The sequence below is a fragment of the Vigna unguiculata genome, chromosome 2 (genome assembly GCF_004118075.2).
Source record: "Vigna unguiculata cultivar IT97K-499-35 chromosome 2, ASM411807v1, whole genome shotgun sequence".
NCBI classification, from domain to species: Eukaryota; Viridiplantae; Streptophyta; class Magnoliopsida; order Fabales; family Fabaceae; genus Vigna; species Vigna unguiculata.
The window spans coordinates 21,699,038-21,714,764 of record NC_040280.1 but is presented as its reverse complement, the minus strand read 5'-3'; the positions used below and the strand labels follow the sequence as shown (position 1 = coordinate 21,714,764).

At 31.1% G+C, this 15,727-nt stretch overlaps 1 protein-coding gene across 2 annotated transcripts; it reads right to left on the bottom strand.

Annotated features, from left to right (window-relative positions):
* Window positions 1-5,224: 5,224 nt before the first annotated feature.
* On the bottom strand, window positions 5,225-10,250 carry LOC114167480 (dolichol-phosphate mannose synthase subunit 3). 2 transcript variants are annotated; one of them, XM_028052584.1, is made up of 5 exons: window positions 9,929-10,250; window positions 9,524-9,657; window positions 7,122-7,231; window positions 6,786-6,893; window positions 5,225-5,463 (listed from the first exon to the last, which is right to left on the bottom strand). In XM_028052584.1, the coding sequence occupies exons 3-5, from the start codon at window positions 7,221-7,223 to the stop codon at window positions 5,404-5,406; spliced, it is 270 nt and encodes an 89-aa protein (XP_027908385.1). In that variant the 5' UTR covers window positions 7,224-7,231; window positions 9,524-9,657; window positions 9,929-10,250; the 3' UTR covers window positions 5,225-5,403. The 2 variants fall into 2 exon arrangements, with proteins under 2 accessions (XP_027908385.1, XP_027908375.1); XM_028052574.1 differs by lacking the exon at window positions 9,524-9,657 and having other exon boundaries at window positions 9,929-10,248.
* Between the last annotated feature and the right edge of the window lie 5,477 nt (window positions 10,251-15,727).

Genomic DNA, 15,727 nt, shown 5'->3' with positions numbered 1-15,727 from the left:
GGGGTGCCATATCATTGGGCACACAAGAAAAACCATCAGTCAACATTGATTAGACAAGAGATTTAGCTAACAACACTAGGAAGACACAACGAAAATGAAGCAAGCATACAAGTTCACATATTCTAAGGAACGACCGCTCTGATACCATAAATGTAACGTCCCATTTAATAGAGAATAAATCCTATAAAGGAAACATAAAAAAATATATAATATAAAGAGCAACGTCATGGAGTATAAGTGTCACCCATTACAATCATCCAAAATACTCGAAGAGAAAACAAAGGCACACCACGATGTCATTAACAAAACATAATGTAATAGTTTGATAGTTGACCAAAATACATAGGCAATAGTGCCTACAGAGAATACTTGAAGGAATGAGATCCAACCATAGTTTGGCTACACAACAGAGTTTTCATCACCCTGGTGACCACTAGGGATTTTCACATCTGCTCACATCAATAAATTGATGATCATTGCAAAGAGGAAAACCACACCCAAAACACACAAGCAAACAGAAAGGGTAAGCTAGAGTACAAATCATTTTAACATGTTATGACACACAGATACTTAAAACAGATCATAAACATGCAACAAGATAGGCAAACAATCATGTGATAGCAAACAAGTAAGACTTTACAACTCAATTATCCGAATACATATAATCGGTCAGATTCACCGGATGCTTGCATTTGTTGTGGCCTCTATTGCTTTGCAGAGCCATTGCCAATGGGTTTCACCCTACCACGCACAAGGTTAGCCTTCAAACATCTAAGACCATTATCTTGCCAAAGTATAGGGGCTCCTACTACTCTCACCACTTGAGTCAGTCCGCTCTATGTGAGACTAACCGACTCTTTAGAGTTTCAGGATGCAATCTTTACTTGAATCCTTACCTAATTATATACACTACGGTACCACCATAAAACCTTACTAAGAGGTCCATGAAATTACATCCATCACATAAGGCACCACCATGAGATCTCACCAAGAGGTTATGAAATTACGTCCATCACATACGACACCACCATGAGATCTCATCAAGAGGTTCGTGGAATTACGTCCAACTCATACCATAGTTATGTCTCACTAATCAACCATAGATTTATCATGCATAACAAACTCATACCAATATCCAACCAACCACCCCATCATGTTTCATGAATTTATTCATACCAATCTCATCAATTCAATTCCCAATATATCATATAGAGCATACATGACATCATACTTGAACTGTTTAAAGTACAAATCATCCAATCATGTGAAACACACATGTATATAGTTAACTCTATCAATCTCGCTCAGGCGAGAGAAACCCCTCGCTCAAGCTACCAGCTCTTACCTGAGCGAGACTGCAAATAGAGGGCATGCCAAGGTCTCGCTCAAGCTAGTCCATCTCGCTCAGGCGAGACTACTCTCGCTCAAGCGAGTGGGCTTCGCTTAGGCGAGCCCTCAAAACAGATAAGGGGAAAGTTTCTGCTATGCTCGCTCAGGCGGGAGCTCCTCGCTTAAGCGAGAGCTTTTTGTTTTGAGTGACCACTCTGCTTGCTTGGGCGAGTTCAGCAGAACTCACTGCTCTCATGCGTGCAAAACTAGCAAAGTTCAACTCAAGCACCAACATTCATTATCACAAAGGCACAAACATCATCCAATCATTTTAAACATAATGCAAATGCAGGCAATATACTCAAAAATGTGAAAAACCCTAACTTCCCTTACCTGGACAGATGTTAGCTAACAACACGGACAGCCTATAGGGGAGCACCACAGCTCCAAGAACAACTTTGTGAACTGAAAATATCAACACCAGAACAAAAATAGGGTTACTACGATGAATCCTAGTTGGAACTATGGAAGTAAAGCTAGAAAAGAGAACATATGGGTTGAGGACCAACTTACGTGGAATAAAAATGGAGTTTACTAGCTCAACGAAGAACGGGAGCCAAACCTTAGGAGAGCTCTGTTGGAGAGAAAGAGAAAGTGAGTGAAGGAGCTGTTTTTGACAAAGTGAGCAGAATGAAAGGAAACAAGTGGTTTTAAGGGATCTTGGGTATACTATAGGCTGACATTAGGCCCAACAGTAAAGGGTATGTCCAATGTTTTAGGACAGAAAATAAAAGGATTTACAGAATCTGGAGTGGTCATAGAACTTGTAGAAGGATACTTTTGTAAATGCAAATGTAATTCCAAAAAATTTCTAATATTTCTTATATAGAAAATAGCAAACCTATAATATGAATTATATCCCTTTTTTTGCTGTATGGTGATCTAGATCACACCGTAAAAATCATCATCCTCTTTATCAGTGAACAACATCTGTCGCTAATATATATATAGAGTTTGCAACTGTTCCATATCAAACTTTCAATTATTCTATTTAAAATAATACAGGATTTGCTGTGTGGGTCATTAGCAGAACCAATCACCCAAAGCTTAAGCTGTCATTAGGTAGAATGTTTTTGCATATCCAACTTACATGATAATCAATGAATGTTATTTTAATGTTTCATGTGTTTGTGAATTTAGTTGACACTCATATTATATGATATATGCTAGTGAATAGTAGATGACATCAGCTCGGTAGAAAGTGATTTTTCTAACACAAGGAATGTCAGCTTCTAACACAAATTACGAGTGCTCTTCTGCTCTGCCCTCGCTTTTCCTTATTTGTTGCGATTACGAGTGCTTCTCTGCTCTCTCTCTTCCTTCTTTCTTATTTGCACTGCATCAAATTATTTTCTGTTACAAGAAAATGATTTTGCGTCCACAAATCTAAATTCTTCAAATTAAAGTGCAACTGTCATCATGATCGTGATGCACTTATTTTATTTTTACAGTTTTCCTCTTAAGAAATCCGGTAGAGCTAATCATTATGGCTTGATTATAGTAGATTGATGTTGGATTCATGATGTGAAAAAATTGAAGCCATTGTTCTTGTTAGAATTCAGATATGTTCTGTCTATTGTGGCATGTTGCAGAAGAATGCTGGTTATTTTGTTTTTTTTTTTCAGGACATTGTTGAGGCCAAGGAGTATTTGAAACAAAAAGGAGTTGATCTTCCTCTTGACTGATGTTTCAGATGTAACAGAGATGGTCTGAATAAGCGGCTGACAATTACCCGATTGAGTTGTGAAAGATTTTTGACATTTAACTTCATACACAAGTAAATACTAATGTAGAAACTATGTACATGAACTCTTTATTATAATCAATGAATAGTATTCTTTTATTTTTAATATTTTAATTTTGATTGCAAATTTGTAGCCTGAGAATATTGGAGTGATTGATATTTCTGAGAAATCGGAGAACATTGTGTATTTAAACCATGGTTACTCAGGATACGATGAAAAGATGAATTTTATGAGTGTATTTTTTGACAGATATTAAGGATTGTTGAATTGGTATCTTTTATAAAGATTAGTCACGAGGAAAGAATGATTAATATTTCACATTTATAAAACAGTAGCCTAATTAAAAATTATATTTCTTTAGAGTCTAAATTGAGACACTACAATATTGGAAACATGATGACAGAAACAAATTCCATTGAACATTCAATACCAAGAGAATTTCACATACTAACATGGTTAATAGTTGTGTAACTAGTTTTGTACCATGAATTCGGCTAAAAGAGTAATTGAAAATAGAGAATTACTAAAAATAAATCAACAGAAATTTGCTTAAAATGAGAATAGTAAAGATAAGTTGCTATTGTCATAAGATGTGCATGATGAAATTCTCAGATTAAGCATGCAAGATTGAAACTATTGTGAAATATGGAGAGAGAAAACATAATAAAATGTTATTAAAAAGTAATTATGAATGTGGTTACAAAAATTAGTTCTCTAGACCAGGAGATAATATTTGGTCCAAGAAAGAAGATACTATAAAGAGAGTCCAATTTTTTTTACTGATTTTTTAGATAATGTTTTTTTACTAAACTTTTAAAATATACTTGTATAATGACAAAATTTTCAATATATTTTAAATATTAAATCAATATAATTTAAAAGTACAACAAAAAGATAACATAAAAGATTTAGCGAAATATCCAAATTCCTCAAACAAAACTTATTGATACATCTTTATGCAGAACTAAAAGTGGGGATAAGTTGTAATCAAATAAAAATTTTAAATTAGAAGAATTGGGGATAGTGAATGAACAACCTAAACTTTTTAGGTTATGATGACTGATTTAGGATAAAATATTGGTATACTTTTTCCTGTCCATTACACATTTTAATTATTTGTTTTATTACCTTTACTAAAATTACATTAAGTTTTTGGGAATTTCAACAAACTCTTAAACTTTATATATGATAATGGGAATTAAAGATTGAACATAAAAATGTTTAAAAGAAATCAATTAAACCCCTTTCTTTAAGGCTACTTGACTATGCACTTAAGGTCATATTCCAATTACAACTATAGTTGCGGACTTTTTTAACCATTAATGCATTAACATTAATAAAATTTAGAGATGTTACATTTTACATTAAGATGTTATTTCTCCTTCAGATTTTCATAGTATTTTAGCTAGTTTGTTGAGATAATTGTTGAACTTGGTATTATTATCTCTCTATGTCAACATTTTAGTATTCTCATCCTTGTAGGCTTTGTATCCACTTGGCAAAAAAAATAAAACTAAAACAAATCAAGTTTATATCGAAATTATGACATCACCAACTCCATTATATAACTCCATTATATAAGCTTTAATTTCTTAATCAAATGAGTCTACGTCATAAACTCAAATCCTTAACTCTAATAAAGTAATCAACTTCAATAACTCAAGAATTTACAAAGTACACAATTAAAATCCTAACATTAATTCTAATTAGGCGTCTTTGCAATCAAATAAAAAATATAAAAAAATAAAAGTACACTGCCTTAATTATTCAAATTTTAATTATTTAAGCAAATGAACCTAAAACGCCTTTACTATAATCACAATTATAATACATCAATCAGCTATATAAATCAAAGATTTAAGGATGCCTAATTAATATTGGCATATTCCTTCCACCAATCCCAATTGGATGTCTTTGCAATCAAAATTAAAATAAAAAAAGTAAAAGAGCTGTAAATTAATTATTCAAATTTTATTTTATTTTAATTTTTTGAGCAAATGAACATAAATCATTTTTATAGTACTCAGATTCCTCGACAAAAATAAAAATAAAAATACAGCCTTATAAATCAAGGATTTAAAAATGTCTAATTAATAACACAAACAGAAAAAACTATCTATTAATTGTAATGAAGAGTTCATATACATAAGCAAAATAGTTTCCACATCAGTATTTAGTGTATGAAGGCTAAATGCAAAAAGTCTTTTCAGAACAACTCGGGTAATTGTCAGCAGCCTATTCAGAAGATGTCGTTAGATTTCAGACCACATCAGTTGAGAGTGAGATCAACTCCTTTCTGTTTTAAATATTCCTTGGCCTCAACAATGTCCTGAAAAAAATTAAAATAAGCCACAATCAACAGAACATATCAGAATTCTAACTAGGAACAATAGCTTCAATTTTTTTCACATCATGAATCCAACATCAATCTACTATAGTCAGACCATAATGATCAACTCTACTGGATTCTTTAGAAGGACAATTAGGAAACAAGACCATAATGACAATTGGCTTCTAATTTGAATAGAGTTAAGATTTGTGGAGGCAATATCGATTCGTTACAGTAGTAGATGCAGTGCAAATACAGAAGAGGGAGAACAGAACAGTAAAGCACATGCAATTTGGTGCTGAGATCCTTTAAGTTGGCAAAATTAAGTATATATTTAGCTGATGACATTTATTACCTACCAGTATATGGAAAGAGTGCCAAATAAATTCACACACGTATGGAGATAAGTTAGAGATGAAAAAATATTCTATCTAATAATAGCTTAAGCTTTGGGTGGTTGGTTCTGTTAATGACCCAAACAAAAACCCTGTATCACTTTTTAACAGAATAATTGGAGCTTGACAAGAACACTGTTGCAGACTCTATATACCAGTGACAGTGTTGTTCATTGATAATGAGGATGATGATCCTTTACAGTGTGATATAGATTGCTGTACAACAAAGCAATTCATATTTTAGGTCTGCTGTATATCAGATAAGAAATATTGAAAGATTTTTGTGATTACATTTGATTTACATAAGTATCCCTCCACCGCTCCCATAACTACTCCAGATTCTGCACCTAGATTTCTTTTCAAATCAAAATGATAAATTTGAGGGAAAGAATCTTGGTCATAGAATCCCACCGACTCCAGTGATAAATGACACAGTTGTTAAGTCCCTAAAAATTAGAACAACTGAGACATACCACATGTTTTAAACCAGAGTGGAGTCTTCACACGTTCCAAACATAATAAGTCATTAGAAACCACAAAGTTATGAGGGCCCGAGGAGTAAAATTCAGGTGGGAAACAGGTTTTCTTCGAGATTACTTATTTGACACTTGGGAATATGATTGGTTTGTCTGTGTGGTCGTTAACTGTTAAGACTTCACACGCATTTTTATGACTGGCTTGGGAATATAAGAGAACATATCCTTTTCTTATAAAATTCTAAACCTAAATAGCGTCTATTTTTGATAAATATCAATATCTCATTTTCAATCCAGTGTGTGGAAATTAAACATAGTCATCTTTTCAGCCCAAATATTTTTATGTACACACACTTGTGACATGAGTAAACTACGCATGCACACATCAAGTAACATGCATATAGGCACCATAGAAGCACAAGGCAATGAAACAAAAGGCATAGAAGAATACCTTCTGCAACAACAGAGCTTCTTGAGGACAGGTTGGGAAATTCATCAGACCAACACCAACCATTAATAGACCGTAACATCCTAAAGACACAACAAAATATATAGGTAGCTGAACAGAGGACAAAACAAAGAAGTGTCAGCATTATGTAATTAGAATTCAACAAAATAGAGCTACAAGAAGATTGATGTTTAGCTGCCAGTAATCCCCCTTGATAGGGTATCCACGTGCAGAAGTTCATGCCCCATCCTTGGAAACAGAAAGCCTCCCCACCCAAAAATATCTTGTCCCAAAAGCCAGATAAAAAATATAAATCAAGCATATAATAACAACACCTACCAGCCAAGTATGGTTATATGGAATCACAGAAGTTTGTAAAAGGCCAATCCATAACACTGTAATGGCTACTACCAATGCCAAAATCTTCACAATGTGCTTCATTTATTACTCTGAAATTACATCAAATAAAGAATTCCTGAAGATCAAGACTAGACAATCCATAAGTAAATAGAAAATAAATATCAAATGATAACAGACAAAATAATTGAATTGGATGAAAGAATTCAATTCATTACATAAAGCATTCACACATCAAATGCATTCAAAATGCTAATATAGCCTTAAAAATTAAAACTTATTAACAACCAGTAAATCAATGCAATCACAGCTAAAAACGTAAATACATACAAAATTTCATCATTTCCAACCTCTAGGAAAGGGTCAAAACAAATAATCAAATGTAATCACATTCATGAGGATACCAAATCCTACATACTTAATTGAATTAAAAACTATTTGCCACTTCCATCAGATGGAATCTCCATGAAACTCATTTCATAGTTTAATGCAACTCAAAACCCTTGCGCAATTTTCCAGCATCATTTGGAAGTATCAGGTTCAAACTGACCAACTAAAAATCCATTTCACAAGATCAAGGAAATCAAGAACATAAAATTCATTGCACATCAAATGAATCAGTTCAAAACAGAGGTTTACATGAAATTTAGAATGGCCACAATTCCTAAACAAAGAAAACATTGATGATGGTTATTAGTTACGATGGCCTATCCTAGACCCTTAAATTCACTTAAAACCGTATGGTTTCCATCAAACATTACAGATCAAACTAAGTCACAAGAGGAAATTAAAAATATAATTGAATCACAAAGGCACCAAATAACAGTCCAATCATTATTGGATAGTTCACTAACAATCTAATAATATTCAAAGCTAAAGAAGTTTTAATTTCCATTGCATGACAACATTTTTGCTGCAGGTATACAACAAAACAAACTTTTCTTTTCAACAGAATCTTTATTGTCTTTTTCCATTCACATTTTTCCCCTTTCTCTATTATTCAAATCACAATCTGATTTAAAGCTTTATATGATATTAAGATACAAGAACATATCTTTCTAGTTTGTACAAGAAACTTTAGCAGCACAGTGAGAGAATACAATTTCATCTGTGATAGATAATAAGAATCAGAAATATATTTTACACGGTATCTTATATGTCTTCACCCATTTACAAATATGTAAGTATGATTATAGGGTAGGAAGTTAGAAAAGTACAGGAAGAATGTTAATCATGAAGGATTATACAATTCTTTAGTTATGACGATGAACAAACCTGTAACTTCTATCATTTTGAGTATTTTATCTTTCACATGCATGAGTGCAAGTAAATCATACATTAGACTAAGTATAGCTATCTTATCATTCTTTATCATCATTTCAAAATGTTTATGAAATTCTTTCTTTTAATCTGAGCAAGAATATATAATCAATTATGTTAAAATATAATTATCTTGTGATAGACAATTCTAAGGATTGATATTGCCTTGTACATAAGCAATTATCTAAAGAATATAATTGATTATCTAAGCACAGATAATCAATTATTTATTTAGATAATCCATTATATTGTTTGTAGTGAATTTACAGATTCAATCAAGAACAAAATAATCAATTATCACTTATAGTAATTGATTAACTCTTTTGTAATAAGCTTAGATACATGCTTTCTCTAGAAATTACATAAGCTCTCGCTAATACACACACATACCTTTACTCTCCAAGATCTGCTCCAAAAAATTTAAAAAAAAAAAAGTATTTTCCTAGAGCAAGAGCTGAAAGATTGATAAAGATCATCCTTATTAAACTTGCTTACATTTTCTTTCTTAACTTCATTAATTTTCTGGAATTCAATCATAAACAGGTAATATATGGGCAGATCCACAAATATAAAAGTTCTTAAAATATAATAAACATATAACTGCAATTATGCGAATCCAAATGAAGATCAAATTTCTTAGAAGTTACCAAAAATAAAATACAAATGATTGCCATCATAAAAGTATTTGTACTTCATAGGTTTGGATGCTTCATTGATAAGAACTAGTGAAGTATCCTTAACATATAGGTATCAGACACGAAACTAATTTAAGTATCGATGCTTCAAAGACAAGCTCTAACTCCACAACTGAGGATACTAAAATTTGTAAGATGGCAGGGTGAAATGATAGCCTGCCTGTTGTTTGCATTTATGTTTATGCTTCAATGCCCTAAATATAAAAAAGGATTCCCAGACGAAACTTTGGTACATATATCCTAATCCTGCCCGTAACATTTAATGTTATAAGTTAGTTATTAATGCATGTCAGGATTCTTCTCTCCAATATCCTAATTACAGCCCATCAAATGAACTTAATAAACAAATTTTCAATCTTCAGCACACACCTTTCTTCAGCTACTAGCTTCTCGCTTGAGAAAATAACATTCGACAAATACATTGTTTGACATTGAAATCCAGCATCAAGTCAAGCGCAAATGCGAAAACGAACTTCTTGGTAGCAAGTCAGTACCTCGTTTGCCTATATGTACATCCAAAATAAAAACTTAAACAACCCAATGGAATCCGCAATCAACACATACAAGAGAATTTAAAAGTCACATTTAACGAATCGAATGACTCTCAATGAACCTAAGTTCAATCTCCAATCGATCATATTAATCAATAAACCTAGCAGAAATACAAGCGTTTTTCGATTTTTAGTGGTCTGCAAAATCAACGCTAACTCACACCAAAAGATTGATCGATAAATCAGAATTCGAAAGCAAGAGAGAAGACGGAAGAAGAAGAACCTCGTGATCGAAGTTGCTGCTTATGCTCCTAGGGTACAGAGCACCACAGCCGAGAACTGAAGAATAAAAGAAAAAACAGTGATGCGTTGCCAACGAGATCGCGAAAGACAATGGAGGAGGGATCGCGAGAAGTGGCCGCAGAGGTTGTGGAATTTATCGATTAGGGTTGAAAGGGAGGAGAGGATACATTCGAGGTTGAGGAGTGTGTCAATGGCAGCACTGGAATCTGTTGGGAAGAGGAAGGAGAAAGGGTTGGTGTTGGTGTGAAGGGGTTAGGAGAGGGAGAGTTGGTGTTGGTATGGAAAAAGGGAATTTAGATAATAATCATTTGGAGTTTATGGATTTTATGGGACTGCATAAAGAAAAAAGTGAGGTCCAGAAAGAAACTGTCCATTAATGTGTTAAGATTATTAGCCTGTTTGAAGGTTCATTTCATATTAAATTTGAAATATTTAAAGGCGGTAATAAATTTTGGAGTGAATGAGGAATATAATGTTAAACAGGCGTGTGTTTTGCTTTTTTTATGTTTTTATTAGTATAATATTAAGAATAATTAATGATAATTTATTATGGGTATATGTAGATTAGTTGAAAAAGAGAGTACAAAATTACTAGTTAATAAATTGTATCAACTAATATTTAATATATTCGATCAAGATTTGAGATTAATAAACTATATGCGATGGAGTCAATGGTACTTATCTATAAATATACAAACTATTTTAGTAGGTGTCTAAAATTTAGTGTCCATCTATATAATAAATTCACATTCGTTAAAAAACTGAAATATATTTTTACTACATACATGGTGTAGAAAAAAATTAGTAAATAAAATTATCATAAATTACATCCTTAAATATTTCTTTAATTGGGAGGTCAAATAAAGATTGATGTCTAGGATGTGTTTCAGCTTCCCTGCATTTTATAAAAAGTAAATATTATTGTTAATATATATGCAAATAAAAGAAATATTATGTAGTAATTGAATTATGTATAAATAAAAAAAAATCATTATTTACCTATGAAGCAGTCTTCTTAATTCTTTGTAGAAGACATGGTCCATAAGTTGTTAAGTTTTAAAGAACTAAAAGATGTCATTGAATATTGTTATTTACTTATGAGACATTAAATGTATATGTAATGGTATACAAATATTGAGGAAATAGTAATAACCTCATTGATGCATATATTTTGATAATCACAAAGATTGTTGTTGTAGCGAGTATGGATTGATAATGATTTTTGTTGTTTTCTGGTAATGGAAAGAAGTAAAAAAAAAAAGAATAAAGATTTTGTGTGGTATAATAATAAAGATTTTGTGTGGTATAATAAAGGAATGCTTAAATACCTTTTTTTATCCTAATTTTCGTGAGTTTTGTTTCACTTGTCCTTATTTTTTCAAAATGTTCAAAATGGTCCTAATTTTTGTAATTTATCGTAGCAGTTATTGTTCACCTTCCGTTAACGATTTAAACAGCGTCTGCAAAAAGGATCAAATTGACCACAAATTACAAAAATTATGAACATTTTGAACATTTCGAAAAAATGAGGACCAAATGAAACAAAGCTCACAAAAATTGGGACAAAAAAGGTATTTAAGCCTAGAAGAATAATGGAAGAAAGTAGATAATTTTAAATGTGCATAATACTTGCATGTATTTTGAGAAAGTAATTCTCATTTGATTAAATTTGAAAGTTGTGTTTTATCAGTTATTATAGTGGATCCCCAACCAATAGAATAAATTTCTAAATGATGAATCTACAATTGAAGAACAATATATGTAAACATGATGTACAATATAGTTGTATTGATATATGTAAACATGACATATTATAGTTGAAATGAATTAATTTGATTACCTTGTTGTCTATTAGCCTAACCAATGAGAGTGAATATTCATCCTTCCAAGTGTTCCATTGGTTTAAAAATTTTGTATTATACAAAGAAAATGTCAACTATTGCTAGATTGGGAACTAAACTTTTAAAACTACACTTATTGGATATCACCTCTTGTGGTATGGTATTGTGAAAATGACTTACATGTATTTCTTCATTGAGGTGTAAGTTGTCCTTAGTTATTATCGTACCTGCAAGGTATCAAATAAATATGATGACTTTTATTATCGTAGTTGTAAATAGAAGTATAATTAAGTAGAATATGAAGATATAATCATTTTAATGACACAAATGAAGTAAAAAACGAATAATACCTAGTTTTGAGATAACAAAATTTCCTTATAAACAACATTCTTAGTGAAAATGCCTTGTTTTCCTTCAAGGTGTCCTTCCTTAATAAGGATTTTTGTGGAAGTTTGAGAGACACCTCTTGATAAAGCAACATATAACTGACCATGGCTGAAAACATGTCGTGGAAGGTAAATCCCAACGGTAGGTATAGTTTGTCCTTGTGATTTATTTATAATAATTGTAAAACTCAATCTCACAGGGAATTATTTCCTTATAAGCACAAAAAGGAAGATTTGCACTCTCTGTTATTTTGTGTTTAATTCTTGGTAAGAAAGCTCTCTTTCCTACATGGTGACATTGACCTCTTGGGTACCATTCCTTGTGTCTATTATTCCAACAATAATGCTCTGGAATTTCGCGATACAAAAATGTTTTAGATTCGGGATTTCTTTGATCGAGGGCAAAAAATTGTGTGAGCATGGTTTTGGAATTGTTATCATTATTCAACACGTCATTGATGTTTTGTTGCTTATAAAATCGCACTTGTTGTCGATTTGGTAAATGAATTTGCAATCTTCCAACAGCTAGATTCATTCAATAGATTGTAAATCTGAAGATTTTTCATAAAGCCTCGGGAGCACAAATCCATCTAACATCGCGATATTGCTGGACTTCATCTATAATAGGTCCTTTATGAATCTCCATTGCTACTCGATGAGTCCTTTGTAAACATACTTATACAAATATTTAATACTTTTGATGTTGCTGCAGACCTGAACATTTATATGACAGTCGTATTTTAAGAGTAACCAAGGATTATAGGGAACCACCCATCTATTGCCAATAGTCACATTTCTATTTATGAAAATTAGTTCATCAAAACGTCTTCTGTATTGAGGATATGAATCATTACCTTGTCGTGTTTCTTCCAAGAAATCTTTGGGAAATCTCTTTTGGCATTGATTACGCTTCATACATGGTGATCTAGGATTGAGAGTTCCGCAAGGACCATGTATCATATGTTTCAACACAACTTCATGCAATTGTGGTTCTTCTTCCATTTTGGTATTTCTGCCCTGACAATGCTATTATAATCTTGTGGATCATGTAACTTATCATTATTATCTAAGATCAATAGCATATGTACATGCGGTAACCCACGCTTTTGAAATTCAATAACATTCATATAACTAATAACTTTTTTGAGGAGTCCTTTATTAACAACATCTTCCTTCAATTGCTCAAATTTTGCTCGAAAGATTCTTGTGAGCAAGTCAAGGCGATCTTGTGGAGTTTGTTGATTTTGTAATTCAGATGAAATTTCACTTCAAGATGGATTGCATGTCATTGTAAGGAAAATATCAGGTTTTCCATTGTGAGAAACAATTTTCATACCATCTTGATATCATTGTGTCAAGTCTTGACGACTACCAGTAATGACAATGGTAGTATTGTCATCTTTCCAACAGTATCTTCAAAGAAATGAAAGTGTGAATGATAATATATTTAGATGTAATAAATGTCTTTTTAAATATATTTACCTGCGTGAGTTTGTCCTTCATGCAAAACATGTTGCAAACCTTGGTACACTTCAGCACAAATGTTGTTTTGATGATTACGAATCTATCGTAACCTCTCGGTCTCAATCTTAACGTAGTTATCTAGAACATATTGTTGTAAAAGTCGTCCCACTTGTAATATTACAGACTAATCATTTGGACGAATCTACATTAAATAATCATGTGTTTCTAAAAATATGTTAGCCTTCTTCATAAGTAATTTGATGAAATAGAGGTAATTATGATAGAAGTTACCTGAAGCATGAAACTATAATATTCTCGACATGAGATACTTTGACCATTATGATTATTTTGTGTTGGTGTCCCAGTCATATGTTCCAAAAGAAAATAATAAAGGATATTGTAAAGTGTCATAATATCCCATGGTCTCTTGTATGTTTATTAAATTTCCATCATGACCTACAATTTTAATATCTCGACCACATGCCATTGATTATGTGTCTGCAGTAACAATAACAATTGCTATTTGAGATGCACTTGGAAGATTATATTGTGATTGATTCATATGACACTCTTTAATAGGTAAAGAACATATTAAAAATATATCAATAGATTTGGAAATAGGGGTTTGAATACAAATTTTAAAAATATTTTGGAAAACTTGAGTAAGTTGGACCTTAACTAACTTTAAAGAGTTTTAAAATTAGTTTATGAACAATTTGTTAAAGCTTTTAAGACAATGCTTAAAAGAAGTAACTCAAACAATAAATAAATAAATATATAAATAAATATATATATATATATATATATATATATATATATATATATATAACATTTCATGTAAATTAAAGGCGGTTTATATAATTTAGGGTGCAGTTTAAATTCAAATATATAGCAAGTTAAGTGAGTTGTATTATTTTTTCAATCCAATTTTAGTTCAAATATGTAATGAGTTGATTGATTAAAACTCATACTACAAATACAATATATTATGAAAATGATGTTTGCTAAATGTTTTTTTATTTTGAATTATTATAAATATATTACTTTTTCTAATTTTTATAAACACTTTATTTTTATTTTTAATTTCGATAAATATTGCATTTATTAATATATGTAATCTTTCTATTGTATTATTTGTAAACATATCATTTGTATTTTATTTTAAACATTTTAATAGGATATTAATGTGACCCAACCCAATTCGCATCGTCGTCATAATTTATTTAGTAATTCAACTGATCATGACATTATGATTAGTAAGTTTAATTAAAAAATAATAATACAAATACGAAACAAGGGACAAAAAAAAAACACTTGTGTTTTATTATTCAAAAAAAAATTATTTAAAATATATTCTTAATTCACAAGTTTCAGTTTCTGGAATTAATTAAAGAATTGAATCATAGAATTGTATTGGCCACTTGGCGTGCCAAATTGAGCCACACGCACAAGAAAATAGTTTGAAAGGCAACAGTTATTAGCATTCATCTTCTTCCATTGACCTTCTTGTCCTTTCTTTTGTTCATCACATTAATGGCTTCTGGACCAGCTATTGCTAGGGTGAACACTCCGTTGAATCTTCAGGAAATTGCTTTGTAGTTTCCATGTTTCTAATGTTGACTAGTTAATAGGAATTATATATATATATATATATATATATATATATATATATATATATATATAAAATAATTGAGAATATTTTTACTATTTTTGACATTGTCTAAATGCCTATTGTCGTAAAACAAAAAATATATATCATGATAGTATACCCAAAAAAAACAATTAATAAATATTTTAAAATTTATATTATCATAATTTGCTTTTGATAAAATTAATAAATAATTTGAATTAATAACATCGTAATGAGAAAAGTAAAGTATTTCTTTACATTCGTTTTGTTTATTGGTATAGCATATTAGTTATTCAAAATATAGAATAATGATATTGTATATTCTTTCGTCACGATGAAAAGGTTAATCATGTTGAGTTCTAACTTGTTTGGATTTGGAGGTGATTAGTGGATATGATTAAAGACTAAGTAACAAAATTTGGAAAGAAACTTCTAGGGCATTGTTAATTGAGAAGAGT